This window comes from Gopherus evgoodei, chromosome 1, assembly GCF_007399415.2.
Source record: "Gopherus evgoodei ecotype Sinaloan lineage chromosome 1, rGopEvg1_v1.p, whole genome shotgun sequence".
Taxonomy (NCBI): Eukaryota; Metazoa; Chordata; order Testudines; family Testudinidae; genus Gopherus; species Gopherus evgoodei.
In genome coordinates, this window is record NC_044322.1 from 123,873,440 (window position 1) to 123,897,802 (window position 24,363).

The window sequence follows — 24,363 nt, forward strand, 5'->3', positions numbered from 1 at the left end:
CAAACCGCAGCGAAGCTGGTCTCCTTTCCCGGTTTGCTCTCCCGTTCCCCGAACCCCCCCTTGAAGCCGCCCAACAGCGCTGCAGTGTGGCCACATCTAACACCACTTGCAGCGCTGGTTGCTGTAAGTGTGGCCACTCTGCAGCGCTGGCCCTATACAGCTGTACTAATACAGCTGTAACTACCAGCGCTGCAAAATTTTAGATGTAGACATGGCCCTTGAAAGATTCAAAGTCTAGTTTGATCTGCCTAAGTTATTCCGTGACTTTTGGCCCTCACTGTTTTCAGGCGGAGTCTGCTTGCCCTGAAAATTTGCAGATTCTTGATCTAAATGATTTGTTCCCTTTATTGTTCCCTAATAAGCAGGCCAACAAAGAATTTGAGAAGCAACTTGCTAAAGATGCACACACTTAATAGTAAGAGTTTTTTAAGTACACCAGAAGCAGGAAGCCTGTTAAACAGGCAGTGGGGCCACTACGACTGAGATATTAAGGGAGTAGTCGAAGAAGACAACGTCATTGCAGAGAAGCTAAATGAATTCTTTGCCACAGTGTTTGCTGCAAAAGAGGTGGGAGAAATACCCACATTAAAGCTATGCTTTTTGGGTGACAGATCTGAAGTAATGTCCCACACTGATGTGTCAGTAGAAGAGGTTTTAGAACAAATTGATAAATTAAACAGTAATAAATCACCAGGACCAAATGGTATTCACCAGAGAGTTCTGAAGGAACTCAAATATGAAATTGCAGAACTGTATTGTTACTAACTGTAATACATAACCTATCGCTGAAACAAGCCTCTGTGGCAGATGACTGGAAGTTAACTGATGTAATGCTGATTTTTAAAAAGGGCTCCAGTGCAGTCCTGGCAATTACAGGCCTTTTGGTGTAATTTCAGCACCAGATTAAATACTTGGAAGTATAGTAAAGAATAGAATTATCATAAACATAGATGAACACAATATGTTGGGGAGGAAGAATCAACGTGGTTTTTGTAAAGGGAAGTCATGCATCACCAATCTATTAGAATTCTTTGAGGAGTTAAAAAAGATGGACATGGATAAAGGCTCTTTAGGAAGCTAAGTAGTCATGGGGTAACAGGAAAGGTCCTTGAATGGATCAGTAACTGATTAAAAGATAGGAAACAAAGGATAGGAATAAATGGTTAATTTTCAGAATGGAGAAAGGGAAATAAGGATCTGCACTGGGACCTGTGCTGTTCAGCCTATTCTTTTTCCAGATCATTAGTGGAATGAACAGTAAAGTGGCAAAGTTTGTAGATAATACAAAATTATTCAAGATAGTTAAGTCTGAAGAGCTAGGCTAAGTCTACCTTACAAAATTAAGTCAACTTAAGTTATGTCAACAATCATGTACTCCTGTAATTAAACTACTTTTACACATCCACACAATGCTCCTTGTGGTGGTGGAGTATGTCCACAGTTGGTGCTCTTGCATTGACAGAGACAGCAATGCACCATGGGTACCTATCCCATTGTACAACTCGCCACCATTTGCCCCTGGGTGCTCTAACACGGGATCACAGTGCCTTAAGGGGGCAGGCTCACTGTACCATGATGCAGTTTTCTCTGTCCCATCATTCTATGGGCTTCTGACTATGCTTCAAGCCACTTTTTAACCACCCCTGTAAACTGCATGCCCACCATCTCTGTCTCAAAGCATGGATCCTACACTGCTCTGCAGTCTTGTGTTGTGTTCATAACACTTATCACAGATGATCCTGCAGTATTTCATGAACTATGAATCTGATAATGACACCGTGGTGTCTGCTCTGCTGCGTGCCATGGAAAGAAACCATCAAGATTTCTGTTGGCATTCATGGAGTAGCTGCACACGGACCATCAGTACTGGGCTTGGGAAACAAACACTGAGTGGTGGCATTGCATTGTGATGTAGGTATGGGATGACAAGCAGTGGCTGCAGAACTTTCAGATGCACAAAGCCACCGTCCTGGAACTGTGTCCTCTGGCACAGGGACACTAAAATGAGAGCTGCCCTCAGGGTGGAGAAGTGAGTGGTGATATTAGTGTGGAAGCTGGCAACTCCAGACTGCTACTGATCAGTCACGAATCAATTTGGAGGTGGAAAGTCCACCGGGGGCGTTGCAGTCATGCAAGTGTGCAGGGTCATTAATTGTCTCCTGCTATGAAAGACTGTGATTCTGGGCAATGTGCAGGAAATAGTGGATGGCTTTGCATCAATGGGATTCTCTAACTGTGGTGGGGTGATAGATGACACACACATTCCCATTTTGGCCCTAGACCACCTTTGATGAAGTATATTAACAGAAAGTGTTACTTTCCTATGGTACTGCAAGTGTTGGTGGGTCACCTAGGTCATTTCACTGACATCAGTGCAGCGGATCAGGGAAGATGCATGGTGCACACATCTTCAGGAGTGCTGGCCTATGTAGAAAGCTGAAAGCAGGAACTTTCTTTCCAGACCAGAAGATTCCAATTGGGGATGTGGAAATGCCAGTTGTGATCCTGGGAGACCCAGCCTACCTCTTCTTTCCAATGGCTCATGAAGCCTTGATTGCAGCAAGGAGTGCTTCAACAACAGGCTCAGCAGTTGCAGAATGGCTGTTGAATGTGCCTTTGGCAGATTAAAGGGTCACTGGTGCTGCCTTTTGGTAGCTTAGACCTCAGGAAAATGCACATGGTCATAGCAGCCTGCTGTGCTCTGCATAACATTTGTGACGCTAAGGGGGAAAAGTTTCCGCAGGGGTGGAACATTGAGGTAGATGAACTGGCAGCTGCTTTTGAGTAGCCAAATACCAGAGCTGTTAGAGGGGTTCAGCGGGGGGAGGGAGGAAGGGCGGGCTATCTGAATCAGGGAGACTTTGCAGGAGCATTTTGAGAAGGGGCCCCAGTGATGTGTTTTTCTTTAATGCATTGAGCCAGGCATTGCTTTCTTTCACTGTAGTATGAGCCTTTTAATGATTTCCGCGTGTGCATTAATTGTAGTCTGCTAATGCACCGATTGCCACTGTGTATGAATTTCAGCAGCAACCACCACGTGTTACAGGCAAATAAATATTCATTTTATTTTTATATGTACATTTTTATTCATCAGCTATACAAACATTTCTGTTTTCCACAAGGGACATGATACTGAAGAGCGCTTTTTGAAATGAAGCTCTCACAGCTGGGTGTAGGTCCAGCTGTTATTGTGAAACATGTCCCAAAGGGTGGAATGCATGGGGTACTGTGACAGCCAAGGAACATGCGAGGAATGTGTGTGTGGAGTTTGGGGAGGGAATGGAAGGAAGTTCTGTATAGGCTGCAGGGAGAGGTGAGCCCATGTGTTCTGCCTGCAGTGTAATCAGGGACCTCAGCATGTCTGTTTGGTCCTCCAGCAGGTGTATCATCTGCTCCTGCCCGTTTTCTCTCCTGGCTATCCATTTTCAGTTTTTCAATCTCTCTCCATGCTCTCTGCTCACTATAAGTAGCATCAGATGATTGCAACATCTCCCTGAATGTTTTCCTTACTCCTCCAGGTTTGTCTTATCAGAGAGAGCTGCTCAGCCAGTGTGCAGGAGGAGATCCTCAAGGGAGCATCTGCAAAAGCTAAAGAAACGATAGACGGAGGCACTGTTGTGAGTGCACTCATAGCCTTGATTCATACAAGTTAGATACACCACTTTCTTTCTTTCCCTTAGCAGGTACACAGCACGGGAAGAGCCGTAATGATGAGTTTGGCCTGGGGTGGGGAGAAAGGGGCAAGCTGGGAGAAAGGGTGGGATTCCCAAGGGTATCAATACAAACACTTAGGGCCACTATTATGAATACTGGCACCATTTTATACTGTCGGGGTTGATAGCAGCTAACACCTCACTCTTGAGGGTAACCAGTGATGCAAGGATGCAGCTCCTGCATGCATGGAACTACATACTGGGTCTGTATGCTGCTTGCCTGTGTGCTGCTTTGATGCCTACACAGGTAATTGCTGATTGGTGCAGCAACTTTTCTACTGTGGGGGAAGAAACAAGGCTGCCCTCCCAAGGAACCTTCAGCAGAGGATTACAAAGTACCTCCAGGAAAGTTGTATTGGTTATTTCTATCCCTCTTCTTCCCTGGGGAAAAAAAGCAGAGGGCTACATCATGTCTCCCTGCAGTACCAAAGCACAGCGGATACTTACCGGAGCTTCCCTTTTGTGTGTCATGCATACCACAGCTGGAGTGCTGAGACTGGCTAGACCCCTCCAAAGTTAAAAAAGAGGCCCTGGCTCCCCACGCCAGTGGATGTCCCAGTTGCCTGTCCCATCTTCAACTCCACTTCATCATCCACCACTTCATCCTCGGGGTTCAACCTGCTGGCTGCTGTGTCCAGCCCCCTACATATACATAGGGCTCTTGGTGGTGAAGGTGGGGTCACCTCTGAGGATGGCATGCAGCTCCTGGTAAATAAATGGCATGTCTTTGGCAATACACTAGACTGACAATTGGCCTCCTTTGCCTTCTGGTACCCCTGCCTCAGCTCCTTGATCTTAGCATGGCACTGCTGCATGTCCCTTTCATGCCCCTTGTCCTCCATGCCACGAGCAATCTGCCCATAGGTATCAAAGTTCCTACGGCTGGAGCAGAGCTGTGATTGCAAAGCTGCCTCTCCTCACAGACTCAGCAGATCCAATAACTGATGTACTTCAGGCGGGAGAGTGTTTGCTGTGGAAAGGCAGCATGGTCAGCAGGAAATGCTATGTGAACTCTCCATGCTGAACAAACAGAAAGAGGAATTAAATACAATACAAACAAGAGGAAATACTTTTTCACACAAAGCACAGCTAACCTGTGGAATTCATTGCCATAGAATGTTAAGATGGCCAAAAGTATAACTGAGTTAAAAAAAGAACTAGATAAGTTCGTGGAGGATAGATCCATCAATGACTTCATGCTCAGGGTGGCCTAAATCTGACTGCCAAAAGCTGGGAGGGGAAGACGGGAGGCTTTTTCCAAAATTACCCTGTTCTAGATATTCCACCTGAAGCTCTGACTCTGGCCACTGTTGGAGACAGAATATTGGGATAGATGGACCACTGGTTTGACCCAGTATGGCAGTTCTTAGGTTGTTTCATATTACAAGCAACACTATTGCTGTGTAAGCAAAAATACAGATTAGATTTGTAACAATATTTACAACCATTACAAACCTTAGTCAAGGAATAAATAGGGAATGGATACATGAAACAACAAAACTAAAACAGGCAAAATTGTTTAAATTCAGAAGAAGAACTTTTGTGCAGTTCTTATGTGTTTTTTTGCATCTTCACTAAGCTGAACCTAAATTTTAATAAGTTACTTGCTAATCTCACCACCTCCAAAACAGGTCTTCTCCAGGGTGCTGTCATCTCATTTGGGTTCTGCAGGAGCTTGGAGATGCACTACTTGTCTCTACCTCTTTTTGATAAAAATTTGAGGTCTTCTTGCCTTCCAGTAAATTCCTGTCTGAAATAGAAACCTAGGTAGAAATGAATGATAGATATTGTGGGCACTTCAGAAGGTATGGCACATATTATACTTTCATAATATGTCATATGACAGTCTGCCCACAGTTACACCTATGCAGCCTCATTGAAATCAATGGGGGTTGCACATGTGTATCTGAGAGGAGATAATCCATTTAGAAGTAACTAGCAAAAGACACAAAAACTAACAGCAAAATGTAACTATATAATTGGGACCAGGACCAAATCAGAGAATCAAAAATTCAGATAATCAGGAGAATGGGCAAAGAGCTTTCATGCCGTTATTTTAAGATGCAGAGTTGTTTTTAAACCAGCTGATCCCTGCCAGAAAAAGCATTAAAACGTACCCCCCCTTTTAATCTATGTAACAGAATATACAAAGTGTTAGTTCTTACAAACAATGTTTTGTTAATTTATTAACAGGAATACTGACATGAATTTTTAACAAGTTGTATTGATCATTTTTACACTCTTTAGTCATTAATCTTGAACATTATAGAGACCGTCTACAAAGTCTGTCTAATGTTACACCAGGTACCATTTCTGTTTTGCATGGTTACTTGTAACATCGCAAACAGTACAATTTATAAAAAATGCAAAAATGATAATGACAAAGCATTAAAACATAGCTCCCTTCTTTATTTACTGCCTGCAGTTATTGCTAGTGGAGACTACCAGTTTTTAAAAATGCGGAAATGATAAACTCAAGCCTTAAAATATAGTCCCCTTCTTTACAGTGTTTTTTAGATGAGAGGTTCTCTTCATGGTGCAATCACAAAGTCGCTTCATTAACCACAGTTCAGTGGGGTCGATACCGGGCTGTTGCCTCAAGTACGGAAGGAAGAGGTTTCCTGCTCTTGCAGCATTGCAGTGAGAAATTTTTTCTGTCAATTCTTCCTTGGCAGAATCTTCAACTTCGTAATCTCTGTTTGCCTGTAGTGTACAGTCTGCATGATTTTGGCATCATCCAGTAACTGATAGCCAGGGTCATTAGCATCAATCATTTTCAAGCCAATCTGTAACATCATCTTTGTCAACTTCTGTGCAGCCAGGAAGTCTGTGGAGGAGGTCAATAAATGCATTGGTCTCCTCTTCAGCTGCTAATATTGCTGTTGCAGCTGCAAGTTCACTTTCCTAAGTGTTAGCAATAACTGCAGGACACAGATTTTTCCACAATTTTTGTAAGCTTGACCCGGGGATGTCTTTCCAGGCTTCTGCAACCCTATATATAGCATTCTTGATAACTGATTTTTTTTTCCAGTGCTGCAACATGTTGTTTTCATTCTCAGATGCTTCATCAGATATCAGTGGTCGATTAAGAAGATGCCATTTATAGTGCCATTTTAGACTCTCCAGCACTCCTTGGTCCATAGGCTGCACAAGAGATGTTACGTTTGGAAGGAGAAAAAAACAGAAGATTGGGTCATCTTGGGAGGTAAGCCCTCCGTTGTCAGGGTGAGCGGGTGTGTTGTCCAGCAGCAAGATAGCTTTTGGTGGGATGTTTTCTTCATTCAGATGAACCCATATGCTTGATATAAAAGTTTTAAAAAAAAATCACGAAACAAAGAACTATCCATCCGTACTTTCCCCTGTGATTTGTAGATGACGGGCAAAGCATCCATAAGTGCATTTTTAAGTGCACATGGATTCTTCGCTTTACCAATGACAGTTAATGGGAGCATGTATGTGCCACTGACATTAGCACAGGCCAGGATTGCTGAACATTCTTTGCTTTGCTTGTAGCCAGGCACAGATCTTTATGTTCTGGTATTAAGTGTTTTTGATGGCAATATCTTCTAGTACAAGCCTGTCTTATCACAATTATAAACTTTTTCCGGTGACAAGTTGTGCTTGGCTAAGATATCTTGCAGTATTTTTTTTTGATAGTCAGAAATAACTCCCAAATTGGCAGACAGCTTTTCCCTGGTGACTGTTAGTTGCCGGGTGTTGTCATGCTTTTTAAACTGACTGAGCCATGCCTGACTAGCAGAGCAACCAGCATCTCCTCCTAAAGCTTGATTAAAGCTCTTAGCCTTCTCACATAGTAAAGGATCACTAATAGGAATGCCCTCCCCTTTCACCACTGATAAAGGGCTTCACCTAGATCAGCATCCTTTGGTTGCTTCATAGTCTTCCAGGATGCAGAGTTCTTCATGCTGTATTTAAGAATTTGCTTGGCATTGTGTTTAATGGGAGAGATTTTCCAGGCCTTCTTGAAGGATAAAGAAAGGCAGGAAACAGATTAGAGGAGCTTGAAATAGGCTATCATCTTTCTGGAACTAACACCAATCCGTACCTAGTGTATGATGGTGAACACTTACTGTTTCTGTTTAAATGAGAGGGTGTTTTCCTACCTCATCCTGAGGTGTATTCTTTCTGACTTCTGCAGTGGTCAGTTGGTACTCTCCTAATATGACTCATGTGTAAGACTCTCCTTGTGTGTTTTTTGGATGTGTTTTTAAAATGTATCATTTGTATAATGCATTGAGATCTGTAAGGAGCCTATTGTACATACAAGATAATGGGTCCTTGCCCCAAATAATTTCTAATCTAAATAGAAACCCTACAGATAATAGAAAGGAGGATGGAAGGAAAAGTATGCAACATGTAATTTGCTCTTGTCAAATTATTTTTTAAAAAACAGAGCAATATGCTCAAAGATACGTTACTGACTCTTTCTAGGTTGGTGGGGTTATGTTACAGCATGGTGCTTTCTGTGGCATCACAGTGCAGTGGGAACAGAGGCAACCCAATATTTCAAGTGATCTAAAATGTTGGAGCTTCAGTATTTTTTGCATGGCTGCTCTTCATGGCCTAGTTAGTGGAAGGCCTATGGCACTTTTGTCAAGTAAATGCCATTGGCCAAATTCATCCCTTGTGTAACACTGTTGAATTCAGAGATGATTTTCCGATAAGAGCCTTATTTGTAGATCACCTTTCAGGCTTCTGTGAGAGGCCTGGGAAAGATCTGCATGATATAAAGTGTCAGAAGGCCTTTACCCAGCTTAAGGTAACACTCATGTCTGACCCTGTGCTAAGGGCCCCAGACTTTAACAAACTATTTCTAGTAACCACAGATGCATCTAAGCGTGGTGTAGGAGCAGTTTTAATGTAGGAAGGACCGGATCAAGAATTTCATCCTGTCGTGTTTCTCAGCAAAAAACTGTCTGAGAGGGAAAGCCACTGGTCAATCAGTGAAAAAGAATGCTACGCCATTGTGTATGCCCTGGAAAAGCTATGCCCATACGTTTGGGGACGGCGTTTCCAGCTACAAACCGACCATGCTGTGCTAAAGTGGCTTCATACTGCCAAGACAAACAACAAAAAACTGCTTCAATGGAGTTTAGCTCTCCAAGATTTTGATTTTGAAATTCAACACATTTCAGGAGCTTCTAACGTAGTAGCTGATGCACTCTCCCGTGAAAGTTTCCCAGAATCAACTGGTTAAAAATTGTCCTTGAAATGTGGAAAATCTTGTAGTTTTACATAATTAGTAGTATATGTAAAGGTGCATGTGTTTTATTAATCTATTTATTCTAAAGTTCTAGGAAGAAATCACCTCTAGTGTGGTTCCACACTGTCTGAGATTTGGGGGGCGTGTCATAAACAGATAGTTAAGGGTTAATGTCTCTTTTACCTGTAAAGGGTTAAGAAGCTCAGTAAACCTGGCTGACACCTGACCAGAGGACCAATAGGGGGACAAGATACTTTCAAATCTTGGTGGAGGGAAGTATTTGTTTGTGCTTTTTGTTTTGTTCGTTGTTCGCTCTTGGGACTAAGAGGGACCAGACGTACATCCAGGCTCTCCAAATCTTTCTGAATCAGTCTCTCATGTTTCAAACTTGTAAGTAATTAGCCAGGCAAGGCGTGTTAGTCTTATTTTTGTTTCCTCAACTTGTAAACGTTTCTGTTTTGCTGGAAGGATTTTACCTCTGTTTGCTGTAACTTTGAACCTAAGGCTGGAGGGGGTCCCTCTGGTCTATAGGAATCTGATCACCCTGTAAAGCATTTTCCATCCTGATTTTACAGAGATAATTTTTACCTTTTCTTTCTTTAATTAAAAGCTTTCTTTTTAAGAACCTGATTGATTTTTCCTTGTTTTAAGATTCAAGGGGATTGGAACTGGACTCACCAGGGATTGGTGGGGGGAAAGAAGGGGGATGGTAAATTTCTCCTTGTTTTAAGATTCAAGGGGTTTGGATCTGTGTTCACCAGGGAATTGGTGAAGTCCCTCAAGGCAACCCAGGGAGGGGACGAAGTTTTGGGGTAACAAAGAGTGCCCCAGACACTAAAATTCTGCGTGGTGGCAGTATACCAAAGCTAAGCTAGTAATTAGGCTTAAAAGTGTCCATGCAGGTCTCCACATCTGTACCCTAGAGTTCAGAGTGGGGAAAGAAACCTTATCAAGCCTTATTTGTAGATCACCTTTCAGGCTTCTGTGAGGGGCCTGGGAAAGATCTGCATGATATAAAGTTCTAGTTGAACTGAATACTAAACAGTTCTTATAAGTAGTAATCTGCATGCTCAGACAAGACCTGGGTTGAGTTGTCCTACAATGAGATCTTTACTTTTCCCATAACTTAAGAACTGTATTACTTCAGGATTTGATTATGGCAGCTGTGAAATGTGCCTAGCATCTTTGTACCATAGAATGGTACAAATATATTGATGTACATTATATGGGAAGAATTGAGGGGCAAGAGTTCAAAATTGTAGTGAGCATTATGACAAGTATTTTAATTGTGACAGTAGGGCTGGGCAAGTAGTGAAGTGATTGGCTATGCCATGTGGTAGTGTTCTAGTAAAACAGCACAAGTAAGAACGTGTTAGCCTAGCTATGTAATGTTACACCCAGCTTCAAAACCAAGGGAGAGAGAAATTAATTAGGTAGAAGAACAAAACAAAGTACACTATCTTGAATCTTTTTAATTAGTTAGTGGGCTACAAAAGATTAATGTCTGGGAAGATCCGTCTGGGATCAGGAAAAGAGTATGTGCTGAAAAAACAAGCTAAATGTATATTTAGGTTTTTAACTTCTGCAGTTTTGAACTAGAATGGTTTAAACAGCATTTGACTGAGTCACTTACTGTCTGCAGCTCAGAAGATAATAAATCAAAGAGAAACATTTAATAATTCTTGCATGTAACAGCCTGACTTAGCTATTACATTTAATCCATCTCTCTACAGTCAAACATCTTCTAAATTAGTAAAATTTACCTAAGATCTTACTCACCCTGGATTCCTGTTTTAGCACTCAATCCTTCAAACGCTTATGTACATTTTTAATTGTACTACACCTCTACCCCGATATAACGCTGTTCATGAGAGCCAAAAAATCTTACTGCGTTATAGGTGAAATTACGTTATATCGAACTTGCTTTGATCCATCGGAGTGCGCAGCCCCGCCCCCCCCGGAGCGCTGTTTTACCGCGTTCTATCCACATTTGTGTTATATTGAGTCGCATTATATTGGGGTTGAGGTATATGGTGAGGCGTCACATAGAAACCAATGTAGCTACACACTTAAGCCCGTGCAAAAATGTTTGTAGGATCTGGGTGTTATGCAGAATGATACTTAAACTATATGACAGCTATTGAGGTCCTAATTCTGCTGATACTGAGCAGCCCAGTAGGTCCAAAGAGGTAAATTTAAATGTTTCAACAAAACCTGCCATTTATTATCACCAATAAAATACAGTGGACCCTCAATTCTTCAGCTGCCTCTATGCAGTTGCAGGGGTCTGCTCTGCAGACTGCAGAGTTAGTTGAAGGAGCAGGGAGCAAATTTGCCCCATGTAGGGTTCTAAGGAAATTGATAAGTCAGTAAGCTTCAATGTTGTATTTTATTTCACTTAATACAGGAGTAACTGGATGAAAGTCTGTGGCCCATGTTATACAAGAAGTTAAACTAGATGATTTAATGGTCCTGTCTGGCCTTAAAAATCCATTAATCTTTAAAATTTCAGATACTTTTGATGGGCCTCTTCTCACATATCACTGATAGTGACTGTGTTACTGATGTGATATTCTCCATGAATATTGTTCCCCATTAAGTAGTCATTTTTCTTAGTTCGCCTTTTTGTTGTGTAGATAGTTGTGAAAAATAATTGGATTCCCTATTCTTTATGATTAAAAGTGAATATCAAATTAGGCATAATTATAGAATGAAAAGTGGTTACCATCCCTATTAACTTTTTCCCCATCTTTTCTTGTCTGCTGGTAGGCAATGAGTTCATTTAAGACAGCTTAGAAATGGCCTTTGCTAAAACATATTGTTCAGTGTGGAAAATGCTGAGAAAATATGTCATTTCATAGCAGATTAATCAAATGGCTTCAAAATCCAATGTGAGGATTATGCAGAGGTAAAATAGGCCATGAGTATGCTTTATCTTCCTCCTAAATGTTGACCCCATAATATTGAACTTCCTGAGCTCTGAAAGCCACTTGGCCTATTCTGGAGACATTGAAAATCTGTTATTTGGGTTGTCATGGTATAATTCCCCACTCTTAACCTTAGCGTCCAAAAGATGGGGTACCAGCATGAATTCCTCTAAGCTCAATTACCAGCTTAGTACTTGTAGCGCTGCCACCAACCAGGAATTCCAGTGCCTGGTACACTCTGGTCCCCCCAAAATCTTGCCCGGGGACCCCCAAGACCCAGACCCTCTGGATCTTAACACAAGGAAAGTAAACTCTTTCCCTCACCATTGCCTCTCCCAGGCTTCCCCTCCCTGGGTTACCCTGGAAGATCACTGTGATTCAAACTCCTTGAATCTTAAAACAGAGAGGAAAATTCACCTTCCCCCTTCCTTCTCTCTCCTCCTCCCAGACTCTCCCTGAGAGAGAAAGTAATCCTAACACAGAGAGAAAATTAACCTTTCTCTCCCCCATCAATTCCCTAGTGGATCCAGACCCAGTCCCCTGGGGTCTCACCAGAATAAAAAAACAATCAGGTTCTTTAACAAGAAAGGCTTTTAATTAAAGAAAGAAAAAACAGTAAAAATTATCTTTGTAAATTTAAGATGGAATATGTTACAGGGTCTTTCAGCTATAGACACTGGAAATACCCTCCCAGCCTAAGTATACAAGTACAAATTAAAATCCTTTCAGCAAAATACGAATTTGAACTCCTTCCAGCCAAATACACATTTGCAAATAAAGAAAACAAACATAAGCCTAACTCGCTTTATCTACCTAGTACTTACTATTCTGGACATATAAGAGACTGTATCAGAGAGATTGGAGAGAAACCTGGTTGCACGTCTGGTCACTCTCAGAACCCAGAGAGAACAACAACCAAACACTAACAGCACACACAAAAACTTCCCTCCCTCAAGATTTGAAAGTATCATGTCCCCTGATTGGTCCTCTGGTCAGGTGACAGCCAGGCTCACTGATCTTGTTAACCCTTTACAGGCAAAAGAAATATGAAGTACTTCTGTTCTATTAACTCTTACTTATCTGTTTATAACATGGGTGCAGATCAGTTTGTTCACAGGAGAAGTCCTATATACCCTTCAATATTTTCTGTTTATTGTGCTCCAGAGAAAATGCTATCCATGATGAGACTGTGCCTGAGTCCACTGTACAGAGTGGCAGCTGTCTGAGGAATGGCAACTTGCAAACCCCAGTGAGTTCATGCTTTCATTATACAAATTGGTAGCCTGTTACACTGAATAAGAGAAAAGTGGGTGGGATATTGCATGGCATTGACAATGGGGATAAAGAGCCTCTCACCTCTCGTTTCCTGGCTAGTTTGATCCAAAATTCTGTTGGCATCAGGAGTCACAATCAGGTCACTTTGGGATTAGGGTTGCCAACTGTGATTGGACATATTCCTGGAGGTTTCATCAGATGACATAATCTTTAATTAAAGATTAATTCCTGAAGAGTCCAGGACAATCCTGCAGGGTTGGCAACCCTCTTTGGGATGTAAGCTTCCTTAAATGCACAGTATGTGCAGCTGACATTAATGCCAATGCAGTGCTTATCCTGCAAGCAAATAGGTAAGTCTCCATGTTTGCTTACCAAACCCCCATTCAGAAATAACTATCATTGTTGCCCCAGGCCCTTTCAGAGGCAACCACTTGGCAACTGCTCACCAGTTACACTCTCCTACGTAAGGATGTTCTTGCAAAAGGAATCTTCACCTGGCATATCCTCTTCTTTATCCCATCCCCATACTGCCCTACTTGATAGTTCCTTGCCACTGGCATAGGTTGACCAGATGTCCCTATTTTATAGGGGCAGCCCTGATATTTGGGGCATTTTCTTCTGTAGGCGCATATTCTCCCCCCCGTTTCCGATTTTCACACTTGCTGTCTGGTCACCCTACACTGGCAGTCAGACAACATTTACACATATCTTCTATGAAATCCTGGGAAAATGTTGAAATGGGAGTAACAGGCTCATATTGCTAGAGGACAGAACACTGTACGTCTAGGGAGCCTGCATTTGTGTGGATGGCCATTACTTGTCTTATGGTTACACATCTTCTCTTGAATGGTTTTAGAGAGGGAAAAGGAAGGTCCAAGAACAGTGTGCACGTGTACGAAGAAATTCTTCCAGGAGCAGGAGAAGCCCAAGCCAGCCGCAGAATGGAGAAGTGGTTGAAGCAGTTACATTGTTTGAAGTGGTCAGCATGGGCAAGAGGGCAATGCAGGTACTTTCAGTTCCTGGACTGAATTGACATTCTACCTGCTGGGAGGGGAAATGGACACACAATGATTTCTGTTAAATACATCTCAAGAACTTCTGGTTTAATTTTGAAATCTGTTGAGTCTTTGTGTAGTCTTTGTTATCCAGTCAACTTGAAAAATGACACTTGTGTGAAATTTTTTTTAATTCCTAGACTTACAAGTAACACGATTACTGTAATTGTGAAAGAAGTGAGTGAGAAAACTTGGGCAGGGATTTCCAAACAAAAGGTGCCTAAAGCCAGGCCCCAGAAGCAATATTTAAACACCTAAAAAGGCATCTGATTTTTCAAAACCTAGTGGTTCCCATTGGCTTCAGTGGAAGCTATAAGGAGCTCAGGGCTCTTGAAAACCAAGCTTCTTAAGTGCCTAAATGTGGCTGTAAGAGACTAACTTTAGGCATCCCTTTTAGGAAGTCCTGGCTACTATTTCCCCTGCCCTCCCAGTTTGACAATGTTTTGTAAGTAGTCAGTTTCCCTGTATAGTCAGTAAGTTTCTTCTGTGCTGAAGAAATCCTTATGAAATCAAAGAAGTGCTTCCCCCATACCCTTTTTATTTAATATATATTCTGGACTGTAGGCCCCAGTTTTTCAAGGGGCTTTGTGAAAGTGAATCTCTGTTCCCTTGAAGAGCCTCATTAACTTTAGTGGGCAACTTCAGGCATAGGGTCCACACAGGTTAATCATCTTGCAGAATCAGGGCTTTAGGGTCACCACTTTTTAAATTTACATTTAGAGCTGGGCAAATAAACTACATTCTGTTCACTGACCTTAGAAAAAAATTGAAAACAATTTTGGTTTGGGTTTAACTAGATCTGAAAATTGTGAATTTTTTTTGGCAAATCAAAAAACATGTTTGTAGCTTTTTCTTAGAGGTCTAGATTCCCAAAATGGGGTGAGAAGGTGGTGGTGCTACTTTCCTTGTAACTTTCAGCCCAGTGTTTGTCACTCACCTATGATGAAAGAGACCAGGGTTCAGTTTCCCCCCTGTCTGATTTGGAGAATGGATTTGAACCTAGATCTCCCACCTCTCAGGTCAGGGCCCTACCCACAGAGCTGTGTGGAAGGGGGTCTCAGTCTCTTCTGTTGAAGTTGTTTCACTGAATGCAGTCCCAGGAATAGGGTTTGGACTTGAGTCTTCCACATCCCAAGTGAGAGTCCTAACCACCAGGCTAAATCATCATTCTCACTCTCCCTAGCCCAGTGACTCTTCATTGTCATTCATACCAGTGGGAGTAATTTAACCACTGGAAGAATTTAGCAAGGGTGATGGTGGATTCTCCATCACTGACAATTTTAAAATCAAGATTGGATTTATTTTAAGGTAAGCGCTAGTTCAAAAGGAATTATTTCGGGGAAGTTTTATGTCCTGTGTTACACAGGAGGTCAGACTAGATGGTCACAGTGGTCCCTTCTGGCCTTGGAATGAATGAAATTAAATGAAAGTAAAACTTTTTTTCCTCATCTCTTTCAGTTAGTCATCTTAGGTGCTGTCTGTAACAACAGCAGGTGGCAAACTTTAGATAGAAGTATTTTTTTTTTAAAGCTGATGGTTTTTCTTTAATACCAGTGTTTATAGTATACCCTGTCTCTAATGGCTGATACAGTATATGTAAATTTCTCAAATACGTTTTGGTAACGATTTTTGTATGATACGAATCTTGTAAAATATTTATGATATTGATTAGTGATGGTGCCCAACTGCCTTTTTTATTTTCTTTTGTTTATGAAACTCTAAGAAAGAATTTCGATATAAACATTGGGGTTTTTGTTGTTTTGAGAGCAGCTATTTTGTTTTGTTCTAGCATATCCTGAGTTTGTTCTAGCCTGGCATATAGGGGAGTGTGCAGTTCTGGGAATACTGTTCTAACAGTTTACTTTGCTTCAGAAGGAGTTGCATGCACACATAATGTGGTGGCCATAACCAAATAGTGGACAACTTATTCTGGATATCTATTTTTTATAACTATTAGTGACAGAATAGTGTAAGACATACTATATTAAGAATTTCCCAGGCTGGAACATATCACACCTTGTTTAGCCTTTGATAACTGTTTTTTTTTCTTCTGTAATCTATTTTAGTCTGTGGTGGATGACTGGGTTGAAGCTTATATCCAAGATCGAGATGTGGCACTTCTAGATCTGATCAACTTCTACATTCAGTGCTCAGGCTGTCAAGGTAATTCAGTATCATATAGGTTTCATGTTCCCCTGGTGTTATCTGGACCGGTGATCTGCTAGGTCACTCCAATCATTGACTCTGGGAGTCAGCCTTACCCTGCTCTGCTGTGAGACCCCCTGTCATAAACAGATAGCTACGGGTTAATGTCTCTTTCACCTGTAAAGGGTTAACAAACAGTGACCTGCAACATCTGACCAGAGGACCAATCAGGAGACAATATACTTTCAAATCTCGGTGGAGGGAAGCCTTTGTTTGTGTTTTTTGGGTTTTGCTTTGTTCTCTCTGGGCTCTGAGAGTGACCACACGTACCTACAGGCTCTCTGATCTTCTATTCCAATTTTGTAAGTATAAAGGTAGAAAGGCGGTATAGTCTTTTTATTTGTTTTCCTTTATGTGCGAATGTGTATTTGGCTGGAAGTATTTTAAATTGTATTTCTATTGGAGGAGTCTGTTTCTCCAATTTCTTAAGCCGACAGATCCTGTAACTTTTTACCATCTAAATTGCAGAAATAGACCTTTTACTTTTTTCTTTCTTTTTATTAAAAGTTTTGCTTTTAAGACCTGTCTAATTTTTTTCCCCTTGTTGAGGCTCAAGGGAATTGAGTCTGTACTTAACAGGGAAGGAGAAGGGAGGGGAAGGGTGGAATCCCTTTGTTTTAGATTCACGGAGCGTGAATCTATCTCTCTCTCCAGGAGACCTAATTTCTCTGTGTTGTGATTCAAGGGGTTTGAATCACAGTAATCTTCCAGGGTAACCCAGGGAGGGGAAGGCTGACAAAGGCAACGGTGAGGAAAGGGGTTTACTTTCCTTGTGTTAAGATCCTGGGTCTTGGGGGTCCCCAGGGAAGGTTTTGGGGGGACCAGAGTGTATCATGCACTCGAATTCCTTATTGGTGGCAGCTTATCAGATCTAAGCAGGTAATTAAGCTTAGGGGAATTCATGCTAGTACCCATATTTTGGACACTAAGGTTCAGAATTGGGAAAGATACTATGACACCCCCCACTCCTGGGTTGTTCACGCACAGCCTCTGGCATGTAAGCTGCTTGGATTGTACAACCGAATGACACTAGCCAATATCTCCAGTCCCAGACACAACCCTAGGAACCTCCATCTTGCAGTGTCCAGTTATGCCTGCTGGACGGTGCAAGCTTATGAGTTTGCCAATTTAACAAATATATTGATATGCACCAGGCTTGTTATCTCCAGGGGAGTCTCTGACATGCCTCAAACCAAATGCACAGCTTCAGGTAGAATAAACAAACAAATATATTAACTACAAAAGATAGATTTTAAGTAATTATAAGTCAAAGAACAAGAAGTCAGATTTGGTCAAATGAAATAAAAGCAAAGCGCATTATAAACTGATCTTAACACCTTCAGTGCCCTTACAAACTTAGATGCTTCTCACCAAAGGCTGGCTGGTTGCCCTTCAGCCAGACTCCTCCCTTTGATCAGCGCTTCAGTCGTTTGGTGGTGGTGTCTATAGATGGAAGTGGAAGAGAGAGGAAGAGCATGGCAAACGTCTCTCCCTTTTATCATGTTCTTTCTTCCCTCTTGGCTTTGCTCCTTCCTTCAGGGTCAGGTGAGCATTACCTCATCGTAGTCCGACTGACCAAGGGAACGGGGGTGATGCGCCTGAGAGTTCAACAGATCCTTTTTTGCTGTCTAGACCAGTGTCCTTTGTTCCTTTGAGGCTGGGCTGGGTTTGTCCCATACTTGCCCTGATGAGGGTTGAACTGCCCCTTTGTTCCTAGAGAGTTTTGTCTGGGCTTGTTTTAAGCCATGAGGACACATTTTCAGCCTCATAACTACATACATGAAATTACAACCTGTAACATAACATTACTATAACAGCAATGCTCAGTGCATCATGAGCCTTCTGAAGACACCCAACATGACAAACTTAGCATTGGATACCACACAATCATATTATAAGGATGGACATGGGGGTGCATGGTGTTCCCCCGAGATACAGAGTGTCACAATAGGCATATCCTTTTGCTGGACAGTTTCCTTGGGACAGAAATTCCCTTTATAATAGATCACTTATACAGAAGCGGATTGTTTGTTTTAATGGGCTCTAGACATATCAAGATTAATGATGGCCAAATTCTTCAGCCTTTGGACACACAAGTCCCCTTAACTTTATTGAGCATTATATGCATATAATGGCTGCAGGTTCAACCTTATTGTGTAACAAGCACTCTAATACTCTGAAACATGTCCACACATCTTTACAGAATCACTGATTTTTGAGAAAAATATTTTTCATGACTGTTTAAATTTTTTGTTGATTTCAGAATACTAGTTTGCACTCATCTAATATTTTCATCTGAGGCTCTGAAAGTACTTTACAAGTACTAGCAAATTGAGTCTCACATTTCAGTTGTTTGAGGAACAATGTGTCTCTCTTTCTTCTGTCTAATTGCTAATTGATTATGAGTCTAAGTAATAATTATTTCCAAAGCAGACATAGAGACACCAACTGCTATTAGAGACAACTTGGTAGCTAGGTGGAAGCTTCAGTCATTGGAAGTGAAGAAGAATACAATGTAGAATATAACTTCTGCCACTGAAATTTCTCCTTGAGCCAGGGACTAATACCCCTGCTCTTATGAAAAGTGACATGGGACCCATGATCATCAATGGATAAGAGTTTCACATTTCATCTGAAATCTAGCACCTTCTGCAGCACAGTTTCGCCTTATACCATATTGAGGTGTATCTTCAGCCATGATTCGGAGAGAATGGTGCCATCCATTGAAGCACCAACATTACTTTTTGCAGCACCCAGTTGTTCCTTAGTGATCTCCCTTTCAAGTACTGAACTGTGTGCACTATGCTTAGTTTCTGGTGCTACGGCTACAGAACAAATGGCAACTTAGTCTGTTTCCCATATCCTCTGGATACACAGGTTGGAATCTTGTAGACTTTATCTGCTTCAGTGAACAGAACAAAGTCTGTTCTGTTAAATGGCTTATTAAGCACCTCTGTCATAAAATCTTGCCAACACAGGAATTTAAGGTATGCAAGTGGGTGAACAAACAGAAATTGGTGTCAATTTGACACCAAACTGAACCTGCCCCTCTGCTGACGCTGAATGTTGGTGCACTGTTATCAGCTGCAAATAACCTATTTATTTGTCAACATGCACTAATGCAAAAACAAGTAGAACAGTTTGGGTTACTTTTTTTGGCACTTTTGGATTTAGGTCAAAGCCGCTACTGTAGTACGGACTTTTTTATTTTTGAAATTTTAATGTAGGGTATGGCAAACTATTTCCATTTAATTACCAAATATTTCAATTTCATCAATCTAGGAATGGTGACAGCTGAGATGTTCCAAAGTTTGTGCAACAGTGATATCATGCAAAAAATGACGGAGACATTTGATGAGGTAATTGCAACATGAAACGATGACTTCATATGGCTCATTTGAATAAGCAATAGCTGTTAATATAAAAATTGGATAGTACTGTTCGTTGTCTAGTACCTCTCTCTTGCTCATTGAAGCCTACATTCCCTCTTTCTTCCCCTGTGGGAAAGGTTTTAAGCACATCTGGAATGAGAAGCAGTCGCTGAAACAGAGTATTCCTGTCTTCAGTGTTTTCATAATACTTCCCTGCGTCCTTGCCAAGTCTTGCATCTAGCTATTTTTCAGTTAAAAAAAATAAAATAAATTGTGGGCATAGCATAGTATTTTTCCTCTTTAGATGTTCTGCTAATGATAAATACAATCTGGCATGGCTGTGGGTAACATGATGCTTTGGTACCTCGTTGATAGGTGCCTTTAAAAATACATAATGTGGATGAATGGGAAGCTGCTGTTGAAACTAGTTGTCAGTTGGAACTTAAACTGTTTTCCCTTCCCATTTTGTTGATATCAATTTACATTGCTGTTCTTTTGATGTGAGAGCAATAATAATATGCATTAATGATGTCCGATCATGGTCCAGAGAGGATATTATATTCCCTGAAGTTTATTAGAAAAACTGTATCTTTAAAGTGCCACCTTCACCCCTCACTCTTGCCTGGCTTATAAAGCCAACCTCCACTCTCTTTTGCCACTTATCTCACAGTCCTCGAGTGCCTTTTTCCATGCTTGCTCTCTGAATTAGTTTGCCACCCTCATTTTATTCGTATCCTTCCTTAAGCCCCTGCTCTGAGATACCAGTAAATTGAAAATTCTGACTTTATCCATCTTAGATTTGAGACCTTTTACTGTCCTGGAGTGAATACTGTGCTTTACTTTATAATAACCCTGATCTGGCAAACACCTAGGCCATGCCTACAAGAGGAACACTTTACCGGTACAGGAATACCAGTATTCTGTACTGTCAGAACACTCCTAGTTTTGTGCAGTTATACCAGCAAAGCTGCACTTTGCACTAATATAGTAATCCCCAACCCCCTTCAGGTGAAACATGCTATACTAGTAAAAGCACAGCTTTGCATTATAGCAACATCTATGACAGAACGACAAAGAGTACTGTGGCACCTTATAGACTAACAGATGTATTGGAGCATAAGCTTTCATAGGTGAATACCCACTTTGTCAGTCGCATGGCAGAGGCTTCTGCTGGCACAGCTGTATTGGGGATCACACTTCTTCACACCCCGACTGACATAGCTATGCCATGTGAAGTCTGTAGTGTAATCATGGCATTACACATATGTTTATCTTTGCTACCGTGAGTAGTCCCATTGAAATGGAGAAAATATTTCAACGTGATAACACATCTGAGGACGAGGACAATGTTAAGCAATTTGTTAAATCACTGAAATGATGGGACTACTGATGGTAGTAAAGTTAAGCATGTGAGCAAGTGTTTTCAGGATTAGGGCAAAAAGGCTCACTTTCTCTTACCACCAAAGTGCTCGGTGGCTGCCCAGCAACTTCAAAATACAATGTGATTGAAAACATTAAAACAAGTTTAAACCATTTCAGATCCACCACTGATGTGCTTTTCAGTGCAATTTGAAATGCACAATAGTCAATGAGGGTTTTGCCTTATCTAAAGGACATTGGAATTCAGAGTGTGGTGAATTTTCAAAATTTAATTTAGCTATATTTTTAAAGATGATAATCCCCAAAGAATGCCTAGATTCATGTGAAACTGGGATTGACTGATAAAGCTGTTAGGTTTTTGAAATATGGCTTGCCTTGACTTGAAAACATGAGCATATTTGCCTACCCTTGAATTGGGACATTTCCTGGGGGTCAGCTATTTCACAATAGCAAATAATTGAATGTTGCAGATTGATATATATTTAAATTTCTAAGGGAGAAGCAGATGTTGTCTCTCAGAATAAACAGTAAAGATTATAGCTTGCACACTTCAGTACATGATGTTTAAATGAAACTTGGCACTGACTACTTGTTATTACAAGAGTACCAGTTTTTAAATAAAAACTGCATTTGTCTTTTACTGAAGTACACATTGGTTTTAGCTAAAAACAAGCCAGATAAAAGGGGATTAGATTGTGTGCATGTGTGTGAGATGTATACAGTCTCAAGTTTAAATGATATCTTAAAACATGATACACAATTGGTACTTTTATGTATGTAAAATCTTTCAGAATCACTTATTCAGTTTCATCAAAAGTTTTTATAATGTTGTCTCTTGCATTCTAGGAAACAGGATTGCAATACAAGAAATTTATGGCCTATCCCTGGATTCTGACTGTTACTTGGCCAGTGGACATGGTAAATAGCTGCATTTCTTGAATATCCTTGAAGTAAAGATTTCAAATGCTGCATATATGTGAAAATTGTACTTAATGGTGCAGTCCAATCGTACAGTGGTGAAAATCAAGTGCAGTGTTGTTGGCTGTGTGACTGCAACATTGCTTTAAATAAATAAATGTTCTTGATGTGTGATGGACCCCATTCAGCAAGAACCTGAGCACACAATGGCTTTACAAGAGTTGAAATTGCTCAGTACCTTGCAGGATTGAGCCCTACGTGAGATACAGGAGGCATATGATGTTCAAACATCTGTTTGAATGGAATGTGTTGATCTAGAACAATATCAGCTGTGCTTTCTTCCATCACCCCACTAGCCTACTTGGCTTTACTTATGTGTGTGTTCTTCCCATGCACACCTTTAAAAAATTCTTTTCTTTAGACAATATTTTGGAAGGGCCACTGTCAAGTGAAATTTGGCTCAAAGTTTAGATTTCATTAAAATAATCTTTTACAAAATTGAAGACTAATAGAGATTTCTGCAACTTTAAAAAGAAAATTGCAGTAGGATGTATAAAAACAAAAGCTATTTATCTTCAGTGTTTGATATCAGAAATAGCTTGCGGCATTGTGCTATATATGTTGTTGTAATGTGCCCATCGCCATAGTGACATGTACACAGATATTAGCAATTCCATCCCAAAGGACCAGGCCCTCCATCATCTGTACCTTTTTCTTAGAATTGGTTTTCTTGTTATATCTCCAGGAAAGATGGTTGTTCAGCAGAGGCTTGCATGCACTGTATGCAGAAAGTCTAACATAGTATCCTAACCATGGCATGATTTGTGTTTCTCTGCTCTGCAATGGAAGAGTTCCATAACAGATTGCTATGCCCAAGAGTTTTACTCTCTATTAACCACAGTGTCCCTCTTGACTGCAACTATCTACTGGATTGTGGGAAGAATCTGTGACAATCTGTACTCCACGTTCACCACTTTTATAGGGTTATGATATATTGTGTACAAAGTATGCCCTGTAAGGTATAATTTCAAAAATTTATAATCTGCTAAATATTATTGTCCTATTGAAATGTGTGTAAAATTATGAGATTTTGCTATATGATTGTTACTGAAATATGTTGTTTTTCTGGGTAATGCCCACAAACCATTTTCTCAGAGACAAAGATCCACTGGCATGCCAGCAAGCTGTTAAAAAGCTATGACCTACTTAACTGGCTATTCAACAGCTGGGGAGAAGGTATAAACAAGAAACTTACATTTCATCCCAGAGATGGTACAAATCTTATATACACAAGGGACTGTGTGTCTGCACTCTGGCTGGGGGAGAGGAGGTAAATCCTCAAAGAGAGGAGGCTATAAAAATAAGAGACCGTGACCCCCACATCACCTCTTCCCCTCCATCTCTACTGATGATAGCTAGATCACTTGAAAGACAAAAGAAGCATTATTGCACTCTGGGGAATGTCACAGTGAGTTCTAAGATGGTCAGGCTGCAGCCCATTGATAGTGTTAAAGGTTAGCATCAGGACTTTCTAGAACATGAGTACCTCCATGTGGCACTGATGACAATCTCACTTGAAACCAAAGTGAAATTGACATTTCTTCACTGTTTCAGGTGGGAGAAATGTAGGTAGTAAACCAGCAGCACAAATGAAAAGTAAACGAGACATTCAGTTTTTATAATTATTTTTTCCTCTAATAAAGGACAATGGAGACTATCCACTCATCAAACCGGGACCCTACTGGAAGAAGTTCAAGGCCAATTTCTGCGAGTTCACTGCGGTGCTAATCCAGCAGTGCCAGTACAGCATCCTCTATGATAGTTACTTGATGGACACTGTCATCTCACTGCTTACAGGGCTAGCAGACTCCAGGGTCAGAGCATTCAGGCACACCAGCACTTTAGCAGGTAAATCCAACTCAAGTTGCTGTCACAGTTTGCATCAGAGACTGTGGGTTTTCGTGACTCGTGTGTTTACAAAACGGATCAAACATAAAAAGGACTGTAAGCTTTCCAAGGCAGGAATTGTTTTCCTTTGTACATTAATAGTGCTTAGCACGTTCTGGATGCTACTGTAGTATTAATAATCTCCTTCTGCATATATGTGTTGTTAGAGGGCTTTCCCTTCACCCTCTCCCTTGGTTCTTGTCACACAGACAGAAAGCAGAAGACAGTAAGTCTGAGGTGCAGGCAGTGCGATGTTTATTGGGGTTAGTTCCAAGCAAGCATATCCATAGCTCTACATGCTGGCAGAGTCTGTTTCCCAATGTTCCATTCCCAGCTCTGACACCGCAG

The 24,363-nt window shown here is 41.1% G+C and overlaps 1 protein-coding gene across 12 annotated transcripts in view; it reads left to right on the forward strand.

Annotated features, from left to right (window-relative positions):
* LOC115655737 (cohesin subunit SA-2-like) overlaps positions 1-24,363 on the forward strand; it is a 111,879-nt gene that overhangs the window by 3,405 nt on the left and 84,111 nt on the right. For 7 of the 12 annotated variants that reach the window (XR_004001494.1, XR_004001489.1, XR_004001490.1 and 4 more), the window contains 8 exons: positions 3,519-3,617; positions 6,773-6,918; positions 13,029-13,113; positions 13,996-14,145; positions 16,261-16,357; positions 19,682-19,758; positions 21,997-22,068; positions 23,772-23,976. Coding sequence is in view for 9 of the 12 variants with exons in the window: in XM_030571517.1 (XP_030427377.1) it covers positions 6,869-6,918; positions 13,029-13,113; positions 13,996-14,145; positions 16,261-16,357; positions 19,682-19,758; positions 21,997-22,068; positions 23,772-23,976 (736 nt within the window). In the remaining 3 variants the exon portion in view is untranslated. Of the gene's footprint in view, positions 1-3,518; positions 3,684-6,034; positions 6,354-6,772; positions 6,919-11,706; positions 11,846-13,028; positions 13,114-13,995; positions 14,146-16,260; positions 16,358-17,910; positions 17,945-19,681; positions 19,759-21,996; positions 22,069-23,771; positions 23,977-24,363 lie in introns of those variants that run through there. The other 5 variants (XM_030571536.1, XM_030571488.1, XM_030571527.1 and 2 more) reach the window with 5 other exon arrangements.